Source organism: Myotis brandtii, unplaced genomic scaffold, assembly GCF_000412655.1.
Source record: "Myotis brandtii unplaced genomic scaffold, ASM41265v1 scaffold274, whole genome shotgun sequence".
In the NCBI taxonomy this organism is placed as follows: Eukaryota; Metazoa; Chordata; class Mammalia; order Chiroptera; family Vespertilionidae; genus Myotis; species Myotis brandtii.
In genome coordinates, this window is record NW_005360425.1 from 1,266,870 (window position 1) to 1,292,190 (window position 25,321).

At 36.6% G+C, this 25,321-nt stretch overlaps 1 protein-coding gene across 8 annotated transcripts in view; it reads left to right on the top strand.

Moving 5' to 3' along the window:
* Nucleotides 1–25,321, top strand: part of ZMYM4 (zinc finger, MYM-type 4) — a 99,997-nt gene that overhangs the window by 51,714 nt on the left and 22,962 nt on the right. For 5 of the 8 annotated variants that reach the window (XM_014541513.1, XM_014541519.1, XM_014541515.1 and 2 more), the window contains 14 exons: nt 5,192–5,366; nt 5,477–5,689; nt 8,955–9,105; nt 9,620–9,735; nt 10,721–10,996; nt 11,167–11,317; nt 12,541–12,713; nt 13,249–13,399; nt 13,963–14,103; nt 14,936–14,973; nt 15,874–16,018; nt 20,152–20,270; nt 21,030–21,198; nt 24,298–24,558. In XM_014541513.1, coding sequence (XP_014396999.1) covers nt 5,192–5,366; nt 5,477–5,689; nt 8,955–9,105; nt 9,620–9,735; nt 10,721–10,996; nt 11,167–11,317; nt 12,541–12,713; nt 13,249–13,399; nt 13,963–14,103; nt 14,936–14,973; nt 15,874–16,018; nt 20,152–20,270; nt 21,030–21,198; nt 24,298–24,558 — 2,279 coding nt within the window. The remainder of the gene's footprint in view (nt 1–5,191; nt 5,367–5,476; nt 5,690–8,954; nt 9,106–9,619; nt 9,736–10,720; nt 10,997–11,166; nt 11,318–12,540; nt 12,714–13,248; nt 13,400–13,962; nt 14,104–14,935; nt 14,974–15,873; nt 16,019–20,151; nt 20,271–21,029; nt 21,199–24,297; nt 24,559–25,321) is intronic. The other 3 variants (XM_014541516.1, XM_005868563.2, XM_014541518.1) reach the window with 1 other exon arrangement.

Genomic DNA, 25,321 nt, shown 5'->3' on the forward strand with positions numbered 1-25,321 from the left:
TTCTGGAAGTTAGTCATAAGCACATCTCTTTATGTTTAAAGTTTAATTGGCAAAGATAGATTTCTTTCTTTATACTGTTTGAATTGTAAAACGTGCTTTTAGAAATGAGTACTTAATATACCACATGGCTAATGTCTATATTCTGGTATATTAATCATCAGATTCAAAGATTAAATCAACTTAATGTTATAATTTTTGTAGTTTCTTATTTTGCAATGAAATAATTTCACATAACTTTCTATTATGTTTCTTTCTTGATTCTTACTTTGGGGATCAGCCCCTTTTAAAATTTCAACAATATTTCTCTTTTCATAATAATCATAGATACTTCTTTAAAAGAATGAGTGGGTTTCAAAATGACCATAGAAAACTCAAATAAGTTTTAAATATTTTTTTTATTGATTTTAGAGAGGAAGAGAGAGGGATAGAGATTTAGAAACATCAATGATGAGAGAGAATCGTTGTTTGGCTGCCTCCTGCACGATTCCCAACTGGGGATGGAGCCTGCGACCCAGGCATATGCCCTGACCGTGAATCGAACCATGACCTCCTGGTTTGTAGGTCGACACTCAACCACTGAGCCAAACCATCTGGGCTCAGATAAATTTTAAAATGTATACCCTCTTTCTGTGCTTTCTAATTCTTGTCTACATACAAGGTAGGTGAAAAGTAGGTTTACAGTTGTTCTTTTGGATAATAATACAATAATTAAGAAATAATTATACAAGAATAAACTGTGCTTCTCATCACGACTGTAAACCTACCTTTGCCCCACCTTGTATGTTATGATTTTCATCTAAATTTATTATATTCATTTAGTTTGTGGTGTTTGCCTAGTGTTATCTGGTGATAGGTCATCTTTACCTACATGTCATATCTATCTTGATCTTATGTGATGTAATTATTCTTTAAGATTGCATTTTTTATATATATATTTTTATTGATTCAGAGAGGGAGAGGGAGAGAGAGATAGAAACATTAATGATGAAAGAGAATCATTGATTGGCTGCCTCCTGCATGCCCCCTACTGGGGATCGAGCCCACAACCCGGGCAAGTGCCCTTGTCTGGAATAGAACCTGGGACCCTTCAGTCCACAGGCTGACGCTCTATCCACTGAGCCAAACCAGCTAGGGCTAACATTACATTTTTTATTGCTGTTTAGTCTTATCCATACATTTTCTCTTTTTTTCAACCTGTCATTCATTGACTTTTTTTTTTCTTTAAATCATCACCTAAGGATATGTTTATTGATTTTTAAAGAGAGGAGGAAGAGTGGGAGAGAGGGAGGGAGGGAGGGAGGGAGAGAAAGAGAGAGAGAGAGAAAGAGAGAAAAAGAGAGAAAGAGAGAAAGAAAGAAAAAGAGAATCATTGATGTGAGAGAGAAAACATCTTTTGGTTGCTGCCTGGACACACCTTGACCTGGGATCAAACCTGTAACCTAGGCATGTGCCCTGATTTGGAATTGAGTCCACCACCTTTTGGTGTACAGGATATTGCCCAAACCAGTTGAGCCACCTGACCAGGGCTCATTCCTTGACTCTTAATTGTTCTACCTACTTCATTCACTTACTCTGTTATGCTTTTTATTTATTTATCCCTTGTTCTTTTTCATTTGCCTCTTTCAGGTATTCTTACCTACCTATCACCTCAGCCCTTTCTTCATTTTCTTTCTTATTTTTCCCCCTTCTCATTTTACAGAATACCCCTTTCTAAGGCTCAGTCCCCAGCCCCTGATCAGTCTTGGTTTTCTTTGTATATAATTTCCATTCCTGAACTACTACTTTTCATCTTCTTTTCACCACTTTACCTTTTTCCCCTTTTATTAACACAGTCATTACAACAGTCTGGGATAATCTGGCTATCTGATTATCAAATTATTGAATTGGATTGTACCTTAAAAGGAAATTATATTCAAAGAAGTTTAAAGATTTGTTCAGTGGCACATAACTGGTTAATTTTGGCACATGCACTATCCTCCCTTTCTCCAATAATCGATATAGTTAAACAGGTTTAATTTGTAAGTCAATCCCTATAAGAAGGATTTCAATTTAGTTTGAATAAGTGGAGCTAGAAAAGATTTTCTTTCTGATAGTTACTGCTGCTTTTATAGCAGCAGCATTTAGGTTGAAAGAAACTCATTAGTTTGGAATAACAGTTTTATTTTTCTTAATCTTTTATTTACCACTACAGGCCTGGTGCACGAAATTCAAATTCGTGTGTGTGTGTGTGTGTGTGTGTGTGTGTGTGTCTGTCTGTCTGTCTGTCCCTCAGCTCACCTGCACCCTCTCCAGTCTGGGACATCCCTCTCACAATCCAGGACTGCTTGCTCCCAACCGCTCGCCTGCCTGCCTGACTGATTGCCCCTAACCGCTTCTGCCTGCGGCCTGATCACCCCCTAACCACTCCTCTGCCGACCTGATTGCCCCTAATTGCTCTCCCCTGCCGGCCTGGTCACCCTTAATTACCCTCCCTTGTCGGCCTGGTTGCCCCTAACTGCCCTCTCGCTGGCCTGGTCGCCCCCAACTGCCCTCCCCTGCAGGCCTGGGTTTGCCCCCAACTGTCCTCCCCTGCAGGCCTAGTTGCCCCCAACTGCCTTCCCTTGCAGGCCTGGCCCCTCCCAACTGCCCTCCCCTGCTGTCTGATCGCCCACACCCTCCCCTGCGGGCCATCTTGTGGTGGCCATCTTTGACCACATGGGGGCGGCCATCTTGTGTGTTGGAGTGATGGTCAATTTGCATATCACCGCTTTATTGTATAGGATATCTTTTAGTATCTTGGATTTAACTAAAACTGAATATATTTTGGCTAGTCATCATTTAATTTTTAGTTTCCTTAGTCATAGGTACCTAATGATTTGTTTTTTAAAAAGTATATTTCTGCCCAGCCAGTGTGCTCAGTGATTGAGTGTCCACCCATGAACCAAGAGGTCATAGGCTCAGTTCCCAGTCAGGGCACATACCCGGGGATTTGGGACTTGATCCCCGTAGGGGGCATGCAGGAGGCAGCTGATCGATGTTTCTCTCTCATTGATGTTTCTATCTCCGCATTCTTCTCCCTTCCTCTGTCTTTCTAAAATCAGTAAAAATTTCTTTAAAAAATATATAAATATATGTATGTATTTCAAATCCTACATAAAAGAGGTAATTTTTAGTATAATTTTGTTAGTACTATTAGAAAAATTAGATTTCTTAATATAGTAGCACTCAAGGAAATAACTGTTTCAGGGTTCTCTGTACCATTTCTGAATTTTTACTATCTGAATGAGATTGCTTCTTCTGGAATAACATGTACTCTGCTATAATAAGATATAATGTAATTGGACACTAAGCATACTTGAGAGCAGTGAGAAATACCTACATTTTTGTTATGTTTTATACTTCCATTACCTTGATTCGTACTATTTCCCAATTCTTTATCTCCTTAACTTTTAGAAAATTCTTATTAAGGTCCAGTTCAAATGTCACCTTCTTTTGGGTAGCCTTTCATGTCACATAGTGTCTGAAATAATTGTTCCTCATTTCTGTTTCTACATAGCACTTTGTATGTATCTTTTTCAAAAGTATTACATTACTCTTTTATATTTCAAGGATGCTTCTTTTATGCTATTTGATATATCATTTGTCTATTTGTCCCAATATACTAGGAGCTCCTTGAGTGCATGCTTGCACTGTATCTTGACATAGGAGTTAGCTAATGCCTGGCTCAATACAACTGCTCAATAAATACCCTTGTAAATGAAATATAGTAAAACTTAATTAAAAATGCAACAACTATAAAGGCAAAAAAAATGCAGAGTAGTATGGAGCTATTAACTATAGAAGATGAGGTTTGAAGTTGTGTATTGCAGTGTAGTGTGGTATCAGGTGTTTTTTATCATGATTCTCATGTTTACTGTTATCTTTTATTGACGCAGAGATACTTATAATCTTTTCTAAAAAGTACTTTATTAGTATAATCTATTAAAGATGCAGGAATTAATAGAACACAGCTTATTCACTATTATGTGGGTGTGTACTCATAGGAAAAAGATACTCTTTAGAAAATTTATCAAGGTACTTTAAAAAATTTATTTTTTGCCCTGGCTGGTGTTGCTCAGTTCGTTGGGATCATCTGGTGTACCAAAGGGTTGCTGATTTGATTCCCAGTCAGGGCACATGCCTGGGTTATGGGCTTGATCACTTGTGGGGGGCATGCAGGAGGCAGCCAATGGATGTGTTGCTCTCACATGCATGTTTCTCTCTCCTCTTTTCTTCTCTCCTTAAAAAAATCAATAAACAACCATTCTTTTTTAAAAAATTGGTTTTTAAAATGCTTTACACTTAAACTATTATATAGGAAGACTGGTTTCGGGGGGATGGGTGGAGTGGTAGATGCTTCAGATAGAGGGACAGATAGAGGAACCTTAATCCCTAGGATTTTAATCTCTATTCCCTTTGTAAGTGATGCCTACAAATTAAATTATTTAGATATAGAAATGGTTCAATATTATATAATCATGCTAGAATATACATTGTAGGTTGAAAGGTGTTCTTACTTTTAAAAGACAGTTCTTTACAAAAATTTTAAGTATTAATATTTTTAAAGAATATTTTGAAAATATAGAAGAGCCTGAAGAAGAAAATTAAAAATCTCCTATATTTTTACCGATTAGAGGTAATGAATGATAACTCATGTATATATTTTTTAAAATCTGGAAACAATGTATAGTAGTAATTCACCATTTCTATGGAGTAAATCTCTATTAGGTCCATTTTATTTTATTTTTTAATTTTAAATATATTTTTATTGATTTCAGAGAGGAAGGGAGAAGGAGAGAGAGAGAGAGAGAGAGAGAGAGAGAGAGAGAGAGAGAAACATTAATGATGAGAGAGAATCATTGATTGGCTGCCTCCTGTATACCCCCTACTGGGGATGGAGCCTGCAACTGGGCATGTGCCCTGACCAGGAATCGAACTGTGACCTCCTGGTTCATATGTTGATGCTCAACCACTGAGCCATGCAGGCCGGCTTAGGTCTATTTTATAGAACAGAACTTAAGAATCAAAGCAATTTATCAGTTTATCCAAGAAAACCCAGGTTTTCTGATTTAAATATCAGTTACCTTTTCCTATACTGTAATTGCCTCTTTTATTTTATTTAGCTCACAAAAAGGAAAAAAATTAATTATACTGTGGCTTATTTTATCTTTAGAGACATTTTAAATCCAAAGGATGTGATCAGTGCCCAGTTTGAAAATACGACCAGTAGTAAAGATTTTTGCAGCCAGTCATGTTTATCAACATATGAACTGAAAAGAAAACCTGTTGTTACCATAAATACGAATAGCATTTCAACCAAATGCAGCATGTGTCAGAAGAATGCTGTTGTAAGTTATCTTTTTATTTTATTGGGGCGAGGGGTCTAATGCTTGTGCTTAAAGAAAAGTTTTGATGGTCTCTGCTTATTGTTTGTATTTTGTTATTTCTTAATTCCTAGATTCGACATGAAGTTAATTACCAAAATGTGGTACATAAACTTTGCAGTGATGCCTGCTTCTCTAAGTTTCGCTCTGCTAACAACCTCACCATGAACTGTTGTGAGAACTGTGGGGGTTACTGTTATAGTGGCTCTGGACAATGCCACATGCTTCAGATAGAGGGACAGTCTAAGAAGTTTTGTAGCTCAACGTGTGTTACAGCATATAAGCAGGTACATGACCATATTTAATCCTGATGACTTTGTTTATTTTAGGGGTATTTAAATTTTTTGGTGGAAATTATTTATGAAAATGTCACAAAAATATTAAGATATTATTACTTTAATTAGTATTTTTACATGTAAGTAGTAGTTGTCAAATGAATGCCTGTTAAAAACTTTATAACAAGAGTTTTATAAGTAGTATATATTTCTTTCTTTGGTTAATCTTTACCCAAGGGTATCTTTTCCATTGATTTTATTTTTTTAGAGTTGAAGGCAGGAGAGAGAAAGAAAGAAAAACTTCAATGTGAGAGAGAAACATCAGTTGGCTGCCTCCCACATGTACCCCAACTTGGGAACTAAGGCAGGGATCGAACCTACAATTCCTTGACTGGGAATTTATCCTAGTCCCTTTGGTGTGTAGGCCCGTGCTCTAACCACTGAACATGCCAGTCAGCGAAGTGGCATATATTTCTGTTCATGCATTTGAAATACATGTTTTTAGGTATGACTTTTATTTCACATATGATTCGTGTTTTTGAAGAACATTTTGAAAATGCAGAAGAGTGCAAAGAAGAAAAATAATGCACCATCTATTTGGTGTTAGCCTTCTGTTTTTTTAAATATAGTTTGCTTTACACACACACACACACACACACACACACATTTTACTTGCTAGGGTAATGTTCAAGTTGCATATATATTCTTGAATTCAAATCCTTATGGTTAAAATTGCAATTCAGAAAATAAAAACTTACCATTAATTGTTTAAGAGTTTTTTTATTCTCTTCATGAAATAAGAAAAAATAAATGTGGGTTATATATTATTTTGTGAATTAAGGGTTGTAGAGAATGAATTGGATGAATTCTAGTATGACAAATGTCTAATGCAATTTTGTACATGATTTATATTTTGTTAGTAAATTTTGATCAAAAATTAGATTTTAAAATTATAAGCACAAAAGAATAGTACAAACTTTTTACATTTAAAATTTTACAATGGCTTTCTGTTTCAGTGCATTTGTTGATCATTTGTTTTCTTAGGAAAGTGAATTTTTATACAGTCAACTAAAATTTGTAAATTTAATAATGTTGATTGGGAACTTTATTTAAATTGTTTTTTAAATATATCTATCTATCTATCTATCTATCTATATATTTTTTTTTCTTGATTTCTGAGAGGAAGAGAGAGATAGAAACATTAATGATGAGAGAGAACTACCGTTTGCTGCCTCCTGCACGCCCCACACTGAATTGAGCCCGCAACACTGGCATGTTCCCCTACTGGGAATCAAACCGTGACTTCCTGGTTCATAGGTGGATGCTCAACCCCTGAGCCCCTCTGGTGGGGCCCTTTTTTTTTTTTTTAATTGGTTTTAGAGAGAGGAAGGGAGAGGGAGAGAGAGATAGAAACATAAATCTGCTGCTTCCTGCAAGGCCTCTACCGGAGATTGAGCCCACGACCTGGGCATGTGCCTCTGAGTGGGAATCAAACTGGCGACCTCCTGGTGCATGGGATAAGGCTCAACCAACTGAGCCACACTAGCCAGGCTTAAATTGTTCTTAAAACTTTATAATGGCCCTAGCCGGTTAGGCTCAGTGGGTAGAGCGTCGGCCTGTGAACTGAAAGGTTCCAGGTTTGATTCTGGTCAAGGGCACATGCCCAGGTTGTAGGCTCGATCCCCAGTGGGGGACTTGCAGGAGGCAGCCAATCAATGATTCTCTCTCATCATGGATGTTTCTATCTCTCTCTCTTCCTTCCTCTCTGAAATCAATAAAAAAATATATTAATAAAAAAATAGTAGCTGTATTCTTATAAAACAAAACAAAAACTTTATGGTTCTGAAATTTTAAACATTATACAGTGTTCCCATTTATTTCTGATTAATATATAAACATATTAAAAGGGGTTAGCTTCCTGCCCTAGCTAGTTTGGCTCAGTGGATAGAGTGTTGCCTGCGGACTGAAGAGTCCCAGGTTTGATTCGGGCAAGGGCATGTACCTCGGGTGCAGTCTCCTGGCCCTGTCCGGGGCATGTGGGAGGTAACCAATTGGTGTGTCTCTCTCAGTTCGGTGTGTCTCTTTATCTCCTTCTCTCCCTTCCACTCTCTCTAAAAATCAATGGAAAAAGTATCCTTGGGTGAGGATTAATAAAAAAAAGGTTGGGGCGGGGTTAGCTTCCTTTAGGAAATCTTGTTTTTGCTCTCATGGAAAATCCCCAACAGTATTTTCATGTGTTTTATCTTTGTTCAAATGTTTTCTTGTATCAAGTAATAAAAGTTGCTTGGATTCAGTCAATTGAAAGATGCTGGTCAGGGCAAGTGCCTGGGTGGCACGCTTGCTTCTTTGGTTCCACAATAGAAGGAACAATTGGTTGAAACATTTTAATTTTAAATTATTTTATTTTTTTATTTTTTATTTTATTTTATTTTTTAAAAAGGCAGTCCCAGCTGCTCCTTTCCAGTTACCTAAACAAGGGTGTATAAATACTGATTAACCGATGTCCTATTTAACTTTAAAAGGAATGAACCTTCAAGTTCACATAGTATTTCTAGTCCACAAGTTTGTTTTTTTTTTAAATATATTTTATTGATTTTTTTACCAGAGAGGAGGGAGAGGGATAGAAAGTTAGAAACATCGATGAGAGAGAAACATCGATCAGCTGCCTCCTGCACACCCCCTACTGGGGATGTGCCTGCATGCAAGGTACATGCCCTTGACCAGAGTCGAATCTGGGACCTTTCTGTCCGCAGGCCGGCGTTCTATCCACTGAGCCAAACTGGTTATAGGGCTAAATTATTTAATTATAATTTAGCCAATATCTGTTAAAATTTTGACATATTAATATGTACTTTGGTGTAGAGAAAGAACTTGGATTTAGAAGTAAAGCAGGTCTTAGTTTGATTCCCAGACATTATATTCAAATAGAGTTTTACTTTGGGAAAAGCAATTAAACTGCTTGAATCCATTTTCTTGTCTGGAAATGGGCAATAAAATACCTATGTCACTGAGATATTCTTAGGTTACATATGAAGTAAGAATGAGATAGCACCTAGTATAGAACCTGACACATTTTATAAAATGCAAACACAGAAACTCAGAAATATGTGTGTACTGGGCCTCTATGTAAAATTTATTTCTTACTGAGGATTGTAATTATAAAAGTTTGAAAGCCACTAATTTAAAATATTTTAACAGTGTTAAGTATAAACATTTCAAAGAATTATGCTTTTACTTGTAATTGGGTAAAATGAATGTTATTTTATTCTCTTAATAGAAATCAGCCAAAATTACACCATGTTCGCTTTGCAAATCATTGAGATCCTCAGCAGAAATGATTGAAAATACCAATAGCTTGGGAAAGACAGAGCTTTTCTGTTCTGTTAATTGCTTATCTGCTTACAGAGTTAAAATGGTTACTTCTGCAGGTAATATTGGTTTTGTAAACTATATTTATATAATCATTGGAAAAGTTATAGTTATTGCTTTGTTTATATAGTACCGGTTTTTGTTCAAATTTGGTTGTCTTTTAAGACCAATTTAAAATATTTCAGATTTGTGTTATAAAATATCACCTATTACCTGATTGCTTTTTTTATGTTTGTTTATTGGCTTGTTTATTAGTGCATTTGTCCTTAGCAAAAGAATTTCATGTGGCTTCTTTATTGTATTTTCTTTTCCACACCTGATTTATTTCAGGATTTGTTTATCTTATAGTTTCCAGATAGACTGACAACTTTAAAAGAAATATTTTTTATGTTAAGTTAGTTTTTATCTGTATGTGCTGTGATTAAGTTTAGTTTCAGTTCCTGCACCTTGACCTGGCTCTTGAATTTTTATATCTTATGCAATATTTACTTACTTTCTCATACATTTTTGTAAATTTACATATATATATATACATATATATATTACTCATTAGTTTTATTTTGATTTGCTAAGGTGTACAAGTTCAGTGTAACAGTTGTAAGACTTCAGCAATCCCTCAGTATCACCTAGCCATGTCAGATGGAAGTATACGCAACTTCTGCAGCTACAGTTGTGTGGTAGCTTTCCAGGTATGGCTTCAGGAACCTCTCTTTTCTCCAGTGAGTGAGTTGCCTACAACTATATAGTAATGTGAACTTATTAGGTGTTTGCTAGTGCCTGGATTGCCTAAATTTCTACTATTTAAGTCCTATTAAACTTGCATTCTTTGGTTCATCCTATCCTGTATTTGGAGGCATGTCATTTAACTGCATTCTGTAAAATTAATGGTATTATTATCTCTTAGATTATCTTTTGGGAATATATTATTATTTTTTTTTATTTTTTATATATATAAGAACAAAAATGCTTAAGGAAAGGGAGGTTTATCCTGAGATGTTTTATAGAATCTAAGTAGAGAAAGTATTGTCTGGTCTCAGGAGAGATGGCACTGAGAATTTAAAAACCATTGTAATCCAAGGTCAAGTTGGGCTTCAATAACAAACTACCATAGACTGTGTGGCTTAAGTAATAAACATATTTTTCAGTTTTGGAGGCTGGGAAGTTCAAGTTCAAGATGTTAGTAGATTCCATGTCTGGTAAAAGTCCTCTTCCTGTTGGTAGATGACTCTCTTCTTTCTGTATCCTCATTTCTCTCATGTCTATTTTTTTAAAATATAAATTTTATTGATTTTTTACAGAGAGGAAGGGAGAGGGATAGAGAGTTAGAAACATCCATGAGAGAGAAACATCGATCAGCTGCCTCCTGCACTCTCCCCAAGGTACATGCCCTTGACTGGAATCGAACCTGGGACCCTTCAGTCCACTGGCCGACGCTCTATCCACTGAGCCAAACCGGTTACGGCGGGAATATATTATTTTTGAATTATTTTATTTTATTTTTGTTTATAAGTGACACTCCCCCCTTTCAAGTATAAGCTGCTCACAGGCAGGAATTTTTGCCTATTGTCAAATGTATTTTAGGTGCTTAGGACTGTGCTTGGTATACTTAGACAGTCAGTACTGCCTTGTTTGAACAAACTATGAGATTGCTCTTGTTTTTTCTCTTTTTTCCAGAATTTGTTTAACAAACCAACAGGAGTGAATTCTTCAGTAGTGCCCTTGTCTCAGGGCCAAGTAATTGTAAGCATCCCCAGAGGTTCAACAGTGTCAGCAGGAGGAGGTAACACCTCTGCTGTTTCTCCCACCTCCATCAATAGCTCTGCTGCAGCTGGTCTCCAGCGTCTTGCTGCCCAGTCTCAACATGTTGGGTTTGCACGAAATGTTGTAAAACTTAAGTGTCAGCACTGCACCCGTCTTTTTGGCACAAAACCAGAACTTCTTGACTATAAGGTAAAGTGTAGGATCATGATAAAGGTTTTGAAGATAAACTGATCTATCTGTAAAATTGTTTCTCGCTTTTTATTTCTCAAAATTGCACTATTTGTTTTTTGTAAGTAAGAGGGATAAGGATTTCTGTAAGATAAATGTTTAATTAGTACTTGATGATTATTTATTTGCAGGGTAAAATGTTTCAGTTCTGTGGCAAGAATTGTTCTGATGAATATAAAAAAATAAATCATGTAATGGCAATGTGTGAATATTGTAAAATTGAGAAAATTTTAAAGGAGACTGTGAGATTCTCAGGTGCTGACAAGTCATTCTGTAGTGAAGGTAAAGACGGAAAATTATCTTACCTACTATGCATGTTGGTTCTTTTAACAGTAGTTGATGATTTAAGCTGTTACTATGTGGGTTTATTTTATCCTCTGTGTATAACACCAAACCCTTTTCTTTCGTTTATGCTTGTTTCAATTTTTTTCTGATCTAATTCTTCATATCATTTAAATGTTAAAATTAAGGAAATTATCCTTCAAGTATATTGCAGAAGATGGTAATGTGACAAACATTTATCGATATTAGGTTGATAGGGTTTTTTCAGTTCTGGTGCTTCTAAAGGGAACTCCTTAAATTTGGTAACATCCTAAGATTATACTTTATTGTTCTAAACAGCCATTATATTTATGAACATAAATAATCTGAATTTGCACATCAGTATGAGATAGACTTTCTTCTTTATTTAAATGACTATCTTAAATGTTTAGAATGTTTTGTGTTATTCTAAAACTGTATAGGATTAGCCTACTAGATTAGTGGATTCCAAACCTTTTGACCACAACATACACACAAAAATACATTTTACACTGTGATATCACATACCCAGATAAAACAAAAGTTTCATTAAACAAATTGACGTTTAGCTCAGCCGGTGTGGCTCAGTGGCTGGGTGTCGACCTGTGCACCAAGAGGTTGCCTTTGTGATTCCTGGTCAGGGCAAGTGCCTGGGTGGCACACTTGATCCCCATTGTGGAGTGTGCTGGAGAAAGCCAGTCGATGTTGATGTGTCTCTCTCATTGATGTTTCTCTCTCTCCCTCTTCCTTCCTCTCTCTAGTACCAATAAAAAATATTTTAAAAAATTGACTTTTACTATATGAGATGCACTATAATATATTTTTTAATGTTTTTATTTTATTTTATTGATTTCAGAGAGGAAGGGATAGGGAGAGGGAGATAGAAAAAGCAATGATGAATCATTGATCAGCTACCTCCTACACGTCCCACACTGAAGATTGAGCCTGCAACCCAGGCATGTGCCCTGACCAGGAATTGAAGTGTGTTACCTCCTGATTCATAGGTCAATGCTCAACTACTGAGCCACACCGGCTGGGCACTATAATATTTTTTAAATGATAGTATTGGTCCTGTATATTGATCTCTTTATCTAATTGGTGAAGACCCAGGTGTGGTATCTTTACTATGGGGCATTTAAATTAAAGATGGAGATACTTAATATTTCTGCCTAATTTTAATTTCATCTTTCCTGATTTTTTTTTAGGTTGCAAATTGCTTTATAAACATGACTTGGCCAAGCTCTGGGGAAATCACTGTAAAATGTGCAGTTATTGTTTACAGACATCTCCCAAATTGGTGCAGAGTAATTTGGGGGGGAAAGTGGAAGAGTTCTGTTGTGAAGAATGTATGTCCAAATATACAGTTCTGTTTTACCAGGTAAGTATAATTCACATTTATGGGTTTTTCAAATTAGGGCATACATTATTCTCTTATTTTATTTGTTGACCAAGTATGAAGGAAAATTTAAGTATTTAAACTTTTAAGATTAAATGTATTATGTTCTTTAGCATTAAATTAAGATTTTGGAAGACTTTAATGTCACTGAAGTTATATTTATTTTGTTTGTAATTTCCATGGAGAAGACCTAACAGTCTTAAGACATTAAATACTTAAAATTAAAATTTTATTCATTTATCATTTAACTAAAATGATTTTGTTTTCTGAAGTCTTTGAGGACGATAGATCTTATTTCACTATGTTTTTTAATTACAATTTATTTGCATCTCTATAATATGACTTTTTAACACTTAGTATAAAATCATTGATAGATAAATATTTACCACTTTAGGATAATTAAACTTCATTTTTTTGATTTAAATTCTAAGTTATTTTTCTCACTTGTTACATTTATTCTGTCAGACCACAGCTCATTTATTTCTTACTCTTTTACCATCTTTTGTTTCTTTTTTAGATGGCCAAATGTGATGGTTGTAAGCGACAGGGTAAACTCAGCGAGTCCTTGAAATGGCGGGGAGAAATGAAACATTTCTGTAACCTGCTTTGTATCTTGATGTTCTGTAATCAGCAAAGTATGTGTGACCCACCTTCACAAAACAATGCAGGTAAAATTAAACTTTAGTCTTTCACTGGTGTAGGGGACTAACTACGTCTACAGATTGGAACATTAAATAATTGTCAGTAATTTCATGAAACATAAATTTCATTCTATTCACATGATGTTAACATTTAGATAATTTTTTGTTTAACCCTTGAGATTAAAGCCCAGTAAAAATGATTTATTTATTTTTTTACTTTTCTCTAAACATAATGAATCAAATAAACTTTTAAGAACTTTATGGGAAAGAATGGCAATTGATGTATTATAATTGGGTATGTACACCTTGACTTCCTTAAAAAAGGATTTGAGACTATAAAAAGAAGATACAATCTAAATCAAATGGCCTCTTAAATGTATCATCTGCGTAGTTATGCAAGATAAAGTACACAGAATATTAAGTTTCACTAATTAAAAAATTAAAAAACAACTTGTTAGTCCTGAGGTGACTCTGCTTCAATAGAATTTACTCTAACTTAAAAAGCATTGTTTTACCTCCTTGAGATGTTGGTTTTTATGTATGTGCATATAAATTACATTAAGTTTTAAAATTGTTTTTATTTTAATCAGCAAGTATTTCCATGGTGTCAGCTGCTTCAGCAGGGCCCCCATCGTTAAGAAAAGACTCAACTCCAGTTATAGCTAATGTAGTGTCATTAGCAAGTGCTCCTGCTGCTCAGCCCACAGTCAATTCTAACAGCGTTTTACAAGGTATGACCTAATTTGAAAGCATTTATCTAGCCCAGTGGTCGGCAGACTGTGGCCCCTTGAGTGTGGCTCTTCCACAAAATACCATGTGTGGGCGCGCATGAATAGTGCGATTGAAACTTTGTGGCCACACTCAAGGGGCCAAAGAGCCGCATGTGGCTCGTGAGCCACAGTTTGCTGACCACTGATCTAGCCTTTTTGAGGTGAATATAGTGGTTCTCTATCTTTTTGCCATCAGTGGTCATTATCATACTAGAGGCCTGGTGCACGAATTCCTGCATGGCTGGAGTCTGGCCGGCCAGCCCCGATTGGGGTTAGGGGGGCCGATCGGGAATGGGGCCAACGGCGGGGAGTGGCCGCGGGCAGTTGGCGGGCTGGCCCTGCCCTCTGGTCGAACACCCAGTCTAGGGGACAATTTGCATATTAGCCTTTTATTATATTGGATGTTGGATGTATTCATATTAGGAATGGTGGCTCACTGTGAGCTGGTAGGCATTAGTGTTTTCATGATTTCCAGATATTTTTTTCTCATATTATACTTTAGATGCTAGTCTTTCCATGAATTAAACTAAGGTAGTGAATATTTTTATTATGAGAGACTTTGTGTATATCCTATATAATATAAGCATAGTATGCAAATTATGTCCAGGGGTTTGACCAGGGGACGGGGCCGGCTGGGGAAAGGGAGGGAGGCCCTGGCTGGCAGCCGGCAGCTGCTAGGGACCCTACCAGTGCACAAATTTCGTGCATTGGGCCTCTAATTGTCTAATAATCAGCTTTTAATGCTAATGTTTAATTGTGTAAGATCCTAAATATATATTTTAATTTATATCAGGTGCAGTTCCAACAGTAACAGCGAAAATCATTGGGGATGTAAGTTTTATTTTTATTGGTATTGCCACTGTATTTATTTTCCATTTTGATGTCGGATAAATATGTCTAAACTACTTTGCCCTTTATTATTTATTTATTATATAAAATAAATTTTGTGAGCTCATTTAACATTTGTTCAGGAATAGGATTTTTGGTTACTTAATTATGTATTTTATACACTTTAATTTCTTTTTTTGTTTGCTATCTTTGTAATTACTGAAGTTTTTTATTATTGTTCTACAGACTTAAAGTTAATTATATAGAAGTTAGGCATAAAAGGTTTTTGGAGCATTGGTAATGTAGCCAGATTGTAAATAAGATGTCTATAAAATGTAGTTTTGTTTTCTACCCAGTGTAGAGTATGTGGTAAACAAGCATTACTTTTTTTTTTTTAACTCAATATTTTTTGCTTTTCTCTTAAAATAAGAAAAAATAAATAATCAGAAAATCGTATACTGAAACAGTGGCATTTCTTAAGTGTTTCCTGGTCTCTGGGATACCATTGGTATCATCTTATTTTCAAGTCCCTGAAGTGATCATAAGTGATTCTGTTATTTCTAGTTATCTTGAAACTAAGGCTTCTAAGATTTAGTCAAGAAAAATAGTTTCCATTTTAAACTCTACCAGCTTTGTGCTTAATTAACAATGGCTTACAATAATAGAAATAACATTTTTCTTGGTAAATAGAATTGGTAAATAGATATATTTAGAGTCAATATGTAGTTATTAAAATATTGCTCTATTGCTATTTCAAGAATGTGTGTTGTGTTTTCCATGTAATTCTAATATAATATTCCTTTAGAAATTATAATCTTTTTTTGTAATTAAAGGTAAGCTTTTGAAAACGTCTTTAGTTTCTTTGATTAATTTTTTATATCTTTTGATTTTGTTTTTAACTAGGCAAGTACACAAACAGATGCCCTGAAACTGCCACCTTCCCAGCCTCCAAGACTTTTGAAGAATAAAGCTTTATTGTGCAAACCCATCACACAGACTAAAGCCACCTCATGCAAACCACATACCCAAAACAAAGAATGCCAGACAGGTATATTTCTTATACTTTCTTCATTTAATTTTTTTAAGGGAAAGGAATGTGGGGTCTGCCTCTATTAATTGAGTGCCTGCTATTTCCTAGGTAATATATTTAGTTGCTAATATACATTGTTCAATTTAATTCTTACAGCATCCTTGTGAGTTAGGTATTTTCACCATCTGAGACTTAACAAGTTATGACAGAGAGAAAGTAGTTAATTGATTATACCATACTGTGAACATTTCATTTAATTTCCTTAATATCATGGAGTAAATATAGACTTTGGAATTATATAGACAGGATCTTAATTAAGAGTAACTATTGTTTTCCCCTTAGGCTTGAACTTTTTTCATACTCTTTTTCAAATAACACCAATTTCTTTGAGGAGAGCTTCAGGGCTTCTTTCCTTATGAACTACCTCTCTTCCCCCTGCACCCCCTCCCCAAGCATAATCTCTGAGCTACTTCTAGCCTCTGATTTTCTCAGCTTGCTTGTCCCAGCATGGAATCTTTGCCCTATAAGTCATCTGGAGTGAGGATGATTGGACCCCACTATTCTTAGCCTGCCATTCCTGTAGTAGGGCTTCTATCTTGTGAGTGGGAGTTGGGTGGAGGAAGGAAATTAACCTCTTAAACTTGTAGTTGCAAGAGATGAGAAGTAATGGTGGCCTGCTCCTCCTGGTGAGATACAGTAATCCTTGATTGGGAGCTGCCTGAAGAGAAGCCATTCTTCCTGATTATATCCACCCAGAATGCTGCTTCAGTCCATTGAATGGGAATATGAAGCAGGTGGTGGGTCAACTGTTCTTACTGAATTTCAGTAGATTTTCCTGAATAAATATTTCTCCATTTGCTGTATGCCCTAAGGACAGTTTCCAAATAATGTAAATGGTTGTTTTCAGCAGTTTTCACCAGTTTTGCTTGTTTCACTAGGGAATGGGTCTGTGGAGCTCCTCCTGTTGCCAAACGAAAGCCCCAGAATTTTTAAACTGGAAAGGAATCCTGTATTCCTAGATCTGGAAGATTATCCTGTAGGCCAGTGTTTCTCAAACATTAATATGCATGTGAATTACTTTGGGATCTTATGTAGATTCTGATTCAGCGGGTCCTAAGGCTTTACATTTCTCACAAGCTCCTGTATAATGTCAGTGCTACTGGTCCATGGACCACATTGCATAGCAGGCTGTAAGTGACTTAGTCCTATATTTTATATCAACTAGAGGCCCTGTGCATGAAATTCGTGCATGAGGAGGGGTCCCCCTCAGCCCAGCCTGCACCCTCTCCAATCCGGGACCCCTTGGTGGATGTCTGACTGCTGATTTAGGCCGTCGGACATCCCTCTCACAATCCTGGACCGTTGGCTCCTAATCGCTCACTTGCCTGGTTGTCCCCAACTGCACCTCCCCCACTGCCGACCTGGTCAGCCCTCACAGCCCCTCCCCCTCCCCCCCGGCCTGGTCGCCCCACGCAGCCTGCTTGTTCAGTCGTTTGGTTGTCCCTCACTAACCCCCCTGCCTACCTGGTCGTAGGCAGCCATCTTGTGAGAGCATGAGGGTTAATTTGCATATTATCTCTTTATTATATAGGATACTTATTTTGTATTATGTACCTTGGTTATCAGACATCTCTATTCTGGTAACTCTTTTTACATCCACTGCACCATGATAAAGCTGATCCTGTATTATTTCCTACTTCTAACCCTAGTTGAATTGTCAGCTTTTCACTTTTTGTGAATAGCATGATTTTTATCCTACATTAATGATTTTATAGTTATCTAGAATATTTTTCTGGCACAAAGAAAGGACTCTTTAAATACTTATCAAATAATTGAATGAATCCTCCATCCTTCCCACTTTTCCCTGCTCATATTTAAGTTAGTTTCCAAGGTCTGTTTCATCTTTGTAATACTTTAGCATATGTATACATATAAAAGGCTAACATACAAAGTGTCCCCACAAGAGTTCGGGAGACCGGGAGTTCGATCGCTCACTATGACATGCACTGACCATGAGGGGGTGGTGCGGAACAAAGGAAGGCCCCAGTTGGCAGCCGGCAGCTGGAAGAAAGGCCCTGGCCAGCAGCTGGAAGGCCCTGATTGGCCCTGATCACCGGCCAGGCCTAGGGACCTACCCGTGCACAAAAGGTGCACAGGGCCTCTAGTCATATATCATCTATATCTATATCTATATCTATATCTATATCTATATCTATATCTATATCTATATCTATATCTATATCTATATCTATATCTATATCTATATCTATATCTATATCTATATCTATATCTATATCTATATCTATATCTATATCTATATCTATATCTATATCTATATCTATATCTATATCTATATCTATATCTATATCTATATCTATATCTATATCTATATCTATATCTATATCTATATCTATATCTATATCTATATCTATATCTATATCTATATCTATATCTATATCTATATCTATATCTATATCTATATCTATATCTATATCTATATCTATATCTATATCTATATCTATATCTATATCTATATCTATATCTATATCTATATCTATATCTATATCTATATCTATATCTATATCTATATCTATATCTATATCTATATCTATATCTATATCTATATCTATATCTATATCTATATCTATATCTATATCTATATCTATATCTATATCTATATCTATATCTATATCTATATCTATATCTATATCTATATCTATATCTATATCTATATCTATATCTATATCTCTATATCTATATATCTATATCTATATCTATATCTATATCTATATCTATAGATATCTAGGTATAGATATAGGTATAGATATAGATATATATGTTTTTTGTAGGTGGTATTGTCACCCTAACTCAGGTCTTCATCATGTTAGCTGTACATATTGTAATTGTCTCCTACATTTACACTTTATGTAATTTTATTCTGTGCATTGCTGGCAGCCAAATTAATCTCTTTAATGCTATTTTTGTCACATTACTTTGTATTAAAGGATCTGTAATTGCTCCCCACTACTACTAGAAATGATTTCACAAAAATGGTCATTCTACTTATTCAGTCTGCTCTGTAACATAATCTACTTACTCGTGTTAACAGCTTTCCATACCCCTCATCTGTGATCACTGTTCCCATCCTTCCCTTTATTCATCCACATTATATCTTTCATTAATTTTATCTTTGTATCCTTGATAATCATTGTATTGCTCACTTTTTTGTTAGTGCTATACTCAAACTTTTCTTTGCTACTTTAGTTATTTCTCTTTTTTTTTTTTTTTTAGAATATATTTTTATTGATTTCGGAGAGGAAGGGAGAGGGAGAAAGATAGAAATATCAATAATGAGAGTGATTCATTTATCGGCTGCCTCCTGTGTTGTAATGTACCCCGCAAATCACACAAAGGACACCCCACTCAAGTCGAATTAAGGAGTCATTTATTCAAAAGCCAGTGGCTACGAGGGGGCATTAGCTCTCCAAATCTTGCAGCCCCGAGTGACTACAGTAGCAAGCTTATAAAGACAAAAGCCACATCCTGCTAGATGTTGGAATGTGGAGCTATCTTGCGAAAACACATTGTACAGAAGCAGAATTGAGCAAAGTTAATAATCTCTAAAGGTCATCTACAGTCCCAATTCCTGGAGCCACTGAGTCAACGGGAAGCAATCTTTTGTGGTTCTGGTCCTCAGGCACAGAAGAATAACCTTTGTGATGTGGGCTGGCAACATAATGGGGTGATTTATGTGAGTTTCCAGGTCTCAATCTGGAAACTGAGGTGACTACCCTGTTATTTAAGCAAGCAAATGTTTACAGAAGCCAGAATAGCTGGGTTAAAATTTAAATAGTTTCTACCCAAGATTGAGGTTACTGTGCTTCACCTGCACTCTCCACACTGGGTATCAAACCCACAATCTGAGCATGTGCCCTTGACTGGAATTGAACCTGGGACCCTTCAGTCTGCATGCCAACACTCTATCCATTGAGCCAAACCAGCTAGGGCATTTCTCCTTTTTATGAACTCTTAGTATTACAGATTATATTTCTCTTGAACTATAAATCTCTATATGCTTTAAAAAATATTTATTAAATATTTATTAAAATGTTGTTTCTAACCCTTTTTGTTTTTGTGCTTTTTTTCATCAGAAGACACGCTAAGCCCGTCCCAGGTCATTATGGTGCCAGTTCCTGTACCAGTGTTTGTGCCCATACCTCTTCATCTGTATACTCAGTATGCACCAGTCCCATTTGGAATTCCAGTTCCAGTGAGTAATCATATAGATGCTACGATTAAGTTAGTACACATTTTCCTCTAATAAAATTTTAACAATTCCATAAAAAACTTTTCACTTGTTGGTAAAACACACCTGACTCTGGTTAGCTAATATTGTATGACCGTATTATTTAATGTGGAGTATATAAAGGACTGCTTCTGTTTGTACCTTACCGTGTCAGAGAAGGCTATAAGGTAGCTTTTTTATATTGTTTCATACAACTAAATACTGATATTTAATACAGTTTTTAGTGTTAATGATTCGACAAAGCCATAAATCTCAGAAAAAGATCAGAAATTGTGTGTGTGTCAGAACACTAGATTCTAGAAAGGTTGAAAAGATGAATGTGATTTATATGATTCTTACTTTTTATTAAAGAAAAAGGTATTGATTTTGTTACTAGAAATGTAGTTTTTCTCAGTATTGAATTTTTAAGGGAAACAGTTGTGTGAGAATATTAAGCAAGAAATATAATCAAAAGCAAAACAAAGGTGTGTTAGATAATTATCCATTTGGAGTATTCAGACACACATTTTGTTGAGTTTGCAGAAAAGGTCTTACTAAATTTTGATTTAAATGGCTGTATTCTTATAAAAAAAAAAATACCCAGCAATAGTACTTTAATTATCAGCAATAGAAAAATATCTTGAATTTGTTTATTATTTTAATACTTATATGATCTCACAAATAATAGCTTTGATGATGAACCTATTGCTCAAGAAACTCTTCAGTCCATCCTTGGTCTTTTAGATGCCTGTCCCTATGCTTATTCCATCCTCGACGGATAATGAAGATAAAGCCACCGAGAGTATTGAAGACCTTAATGAAAAGCTTCCTTCACATCCATTTGAAGCCGATCTCCTTGAGATGGCAGAAATGATTGTAGAAGATGAAGAGAAGAAGACTCTATCTCAGGGAGGTTGGTATAATTTTAAAGTAAAGAAAGAAAAAAATACCCCTACACATTTTCTTGTAACAAGTAATTTTAGAGATGTGGCAGTCAAGGTGTTTCTAAACTCTTTATTGTGTTTAAATACCAAGTCTGTGGGTTTGTTAACCTTGTTGATATCTCTGAAAGTTCTCACTTTTTAATGAAGGAAACTAAGTGCTGATATTCAATGCAGTTTTTAGTGTTAATGATTCCAGAAAACCATAAATCTGAGTTTCATGATCATTTTCTGATTTTATCCCTGTATTGAAATCATGGTCCTCAGATAAGAATTCCTACCTATATGTATAAAAGCCAAGCGACTGGAATGACCGGTCCCTATGACATGCACTGTGGCCGGCCAACCAGCCCGATGAGAGTGAGGCCGGTGGCTTACCTCCCGTGTCCCCTCTCCCTTCTTCCCTCCCTCCCCCTGCAGCCTGCCCCGATCAAGGCCAGGGCAGCCAGCCGGACCCTACCTGTGCAGGAATTCGTGCACCAGGCCTCTAGTTGTGTAATAACTAGCATGTTAGTAGCAGAATGGAAAACTATTGGCTCAAGTAATTGATTGATAAATCTCATTCTGGGTGTAGAATAATGATAACAATAGTTAACATTTATATGCTTACCATAGTCTAGGCATTGTCCCACATTCACTATGTATGTCACCCCGTTTAATGTCACAACAGCCCTATTGGGGAGTTGCTGTTTACTTCAGATTCCTCAGTTGAAAATAGGATATTTTACTTGCCCAGGTTACACAGTCAGGAAGTAAATGAAACAAAAGTTGAATCCAGATCTGACTCCAAAGCAAGTGATATGTGATATTAACCAGAACTCAGTAATATAGCCTTAATTAGCAGCTCCTGGGTTTTGGATATAAGAAGTGATCTATATATAAAAAAGGCTAAGTGTCCATCCTTCCCTCCAACCAGTAGCTATGACGCGCACTGACCACTTAAAAATAAGGGGCAGACGATCAACGCAGGAGCTGCCATGATGTGCACTGGCCAATTAAAAATAAACGGCTCCCTAGCTGGTTTGGCTCAGTGGATAGAGCATCAGCCTGCAGACCGAAGAGTCCCAGGTTTGATTCCAGTCAAGAGCACATGCCTTGGTTGCGGGCTCGGTGCAATGTGCAGGAGGCATCCAATTAATGATTTCCTCTCATCATTGATGTTTCTATCTCTCTCTTCCTCTCTGAAATCAATAAAAATATATTAAATAAATAAATAAAAATAAATGGCACCACGGACCTGGCACCCACAAACCAACACTCTGCTTTCCCCAAATGGGACACAGGCTCTGCCACCACTCCGGAGCGACACCCCACCGAAGCGCAGCCAACGCTGCCAAGACCCCATGGTGTAAAATGCGGCCCACAGTCCAGCTCAGCCCAGCCCAGAAACGGTCGCTGTGTACGTTGGGTAATGACGTCACGTATAACGCCCGGCTTCCTTTCCCTAGCGATGACTAGCCTCTTTGCAGTTTCTTCAGCCCAGGAACCCGACTTGCTTTATAGCCAGGTGCAAACATTTCACACTTTAACCAAATGTTTGTGAAGCATTTTCCTGTGCCTCATCTCATCTGATCCTCACAGAAGTCCTGGAGTAGGTAGATAGGAGACTCGGTAGAATCCTAGTTTCTTTTCATTAGCCGGAAAACGGAGATTTAGAAAGTTTAGAAACTTGACCTGAGAAGAAGTAAGAAATGGTAGAACTTGAAACTGACTTCAGGTTTTCTCACTGCACAGAATATAGTCAAACACTGCTACAGTTAAATATTTTGCCCTCTATTATAGATCTGCATAATCTACAATAATAACAATTTTATCTATATACTAGTGGCCTGTGCACGGATTAATGCACATTGAAAGGAAATTAATTAGAAGAAATATTTTAATATCTCTATTCACCCTTTCTCTATAATAGAAGTGTCAACCAAATTCATGATCGACAATAACAAGATCAAAACACACACGTACGATTGCCATCAGCAAGAGCTTTATATGTATCGCGCATGCACAAGTAAACTTAGCCTTTTATAGGTATAGAATAAACTTGCTTAATTAGACCTGCTTTCTGATTTAGCTAAACTTTTACCAGCCCAGTGAAGCACCCCAACTTCTCTTTCAGGTAATTGTCAGCAACACGGCAGTAAATATCAACATGAAGGAGATTATTATTGTAGATCACACAGGGAGAACAAAGGGTAAAATATTTAACTGCAGCAGTGTTTGACGATATACTGCGCAGGGAGAAAACCTGAAGTTATTTTCAAGGTCCAGCATTTCTCACTTCTTTTCAGTTGGGTCAAGTTTCTAAGCTTTCTAAATCTCTGTTTTCCAGCTAATGAAAAGAAAATGGGATTCCACTGAGTCTCCTATCTACCTACTCCAGGGACTTCTGTGAGGATCAGATGAGATGAGGCACGTGAAAACGCTTCACAGACATTTGGTTACAGTGTGAAATGTTTGCACCTGGCTATAAAGCAAGTCGGGTTCCTGGGCTGAAGAAACTGCAAGGAGGCTAGTTGTTGCTAGGGAGAGGAAGTCAGGCGTTGCTAAATGACATTACCTGGACGGACACTTAGCATATTAGCCTTTAATATATAAAAGCCTAATATGCTAATTGTCTCTCCGACCGTTCGACCCATTTCTATGATGCACATTAACCATCAACTGGTAGCTTAGCCTGCTGCTGGGGTCTGGCCATTCAGGACTGGGTGAGACGGGCTGGACACTCCCTGGAGCCCTCCCTTGGTTCCTCCCGGCCGGACAACCTCCCATGGTCTCTCCCCTGCCCCTATTGTGCACCAGTGGGGTCACTCGGGCTTTCCTGCGCCCTCTCGCAATCTGGGACCCCTCGGGGGGTGTCGGAGAGCTGGTTTCCACCCAATCTCCACAGACCAGGCTGAAGTACCCCACCAGTGCACGAATCTGTGCACTGGGCCTCTAGTTTAGATATAAAAGGCTAAGTTAACTCACGCATGCACGATACATATAAGCTCTCGCTGGCACCAATCGCACACGTGTGTTTTGATCTGTCATTGTCGATCGTAAATTTGGTTGTTTTTGTTGACATTCTGAAGCCGAAAGAAAACGGCATCGTCAACAGTATATGTCTGAAGACCAACTATTGCCACAACGTACCTCTGAAGCCGAAAGAAGCCGGCGTCGTCGACAGAATATGTCTGAAGAACAACAATTGGCACAACGTATCCCTGATGCTGAAAGAAAGCGACGTCATCGACAGAATATGTCTGAAGAACAACTATTGGCACAACGTACTGCTGAAGCTGAAAGAAGCCGGCGTCGTCGACAGAAAATGTCTGAAGAACAGTCATCGACAAGTACTTATTTATTAAAATATTTATTAAGATATTAAAATATTTATTCTAATTAATTTCCTTTCAAAATTGGCACAACGTATCCCTGATGCTGAAAGAAAGCGACGTCATCGACAGAATATGTCTGAAGAACAACTATTGGCACAACGTACTGCTGAAGCTGAAAGAAGCCGGCGTCGTCGACAGAAAATGTCTGAAGAACAGTCATCGACAAGTACTTATTTATTAAAATATTTATTAAGATATTAAAATATTTATTCTAATTAATTTCCTTTCAATGTGCACGAATCTGTGCACCAGCCACTAGTATAGTGATAAGAAGAGAGAGATAAAATGGTGTATAAGATAGTTGAAATATATCAGTGAATTTTCACAAAGGCCTTTTAATATATCACTGATGAGCCAAAAAATCATTCTTTCCTGACAAGTTTTTTTTTTTTCAGTGACAGTTTTTACAAAGCTAACTGAGATTTGATTTTATATAACAAATGCTAGATAATTTTTGATCACTGTAGCATTTGAAAAACTGTTAAGTTTTCTGTTGTGTTGCCAGTAAGTTTTTAAGGCATATATGTTCTGAGTGATGAGTAAAAAGCATATTTGTTAATTCCAGTGTTTCTGGTCTCATTTTGTTCTTTAGTGTATGGTCTCATAATTCTGACCCATTTATATATGAATTTTAATGTCTGAGAATATTGTCCCTATGCTTATCTTGTAACTTTCTGATATTATATTTACTTTTGAAGTTCAAGCAATTCCTGATGGT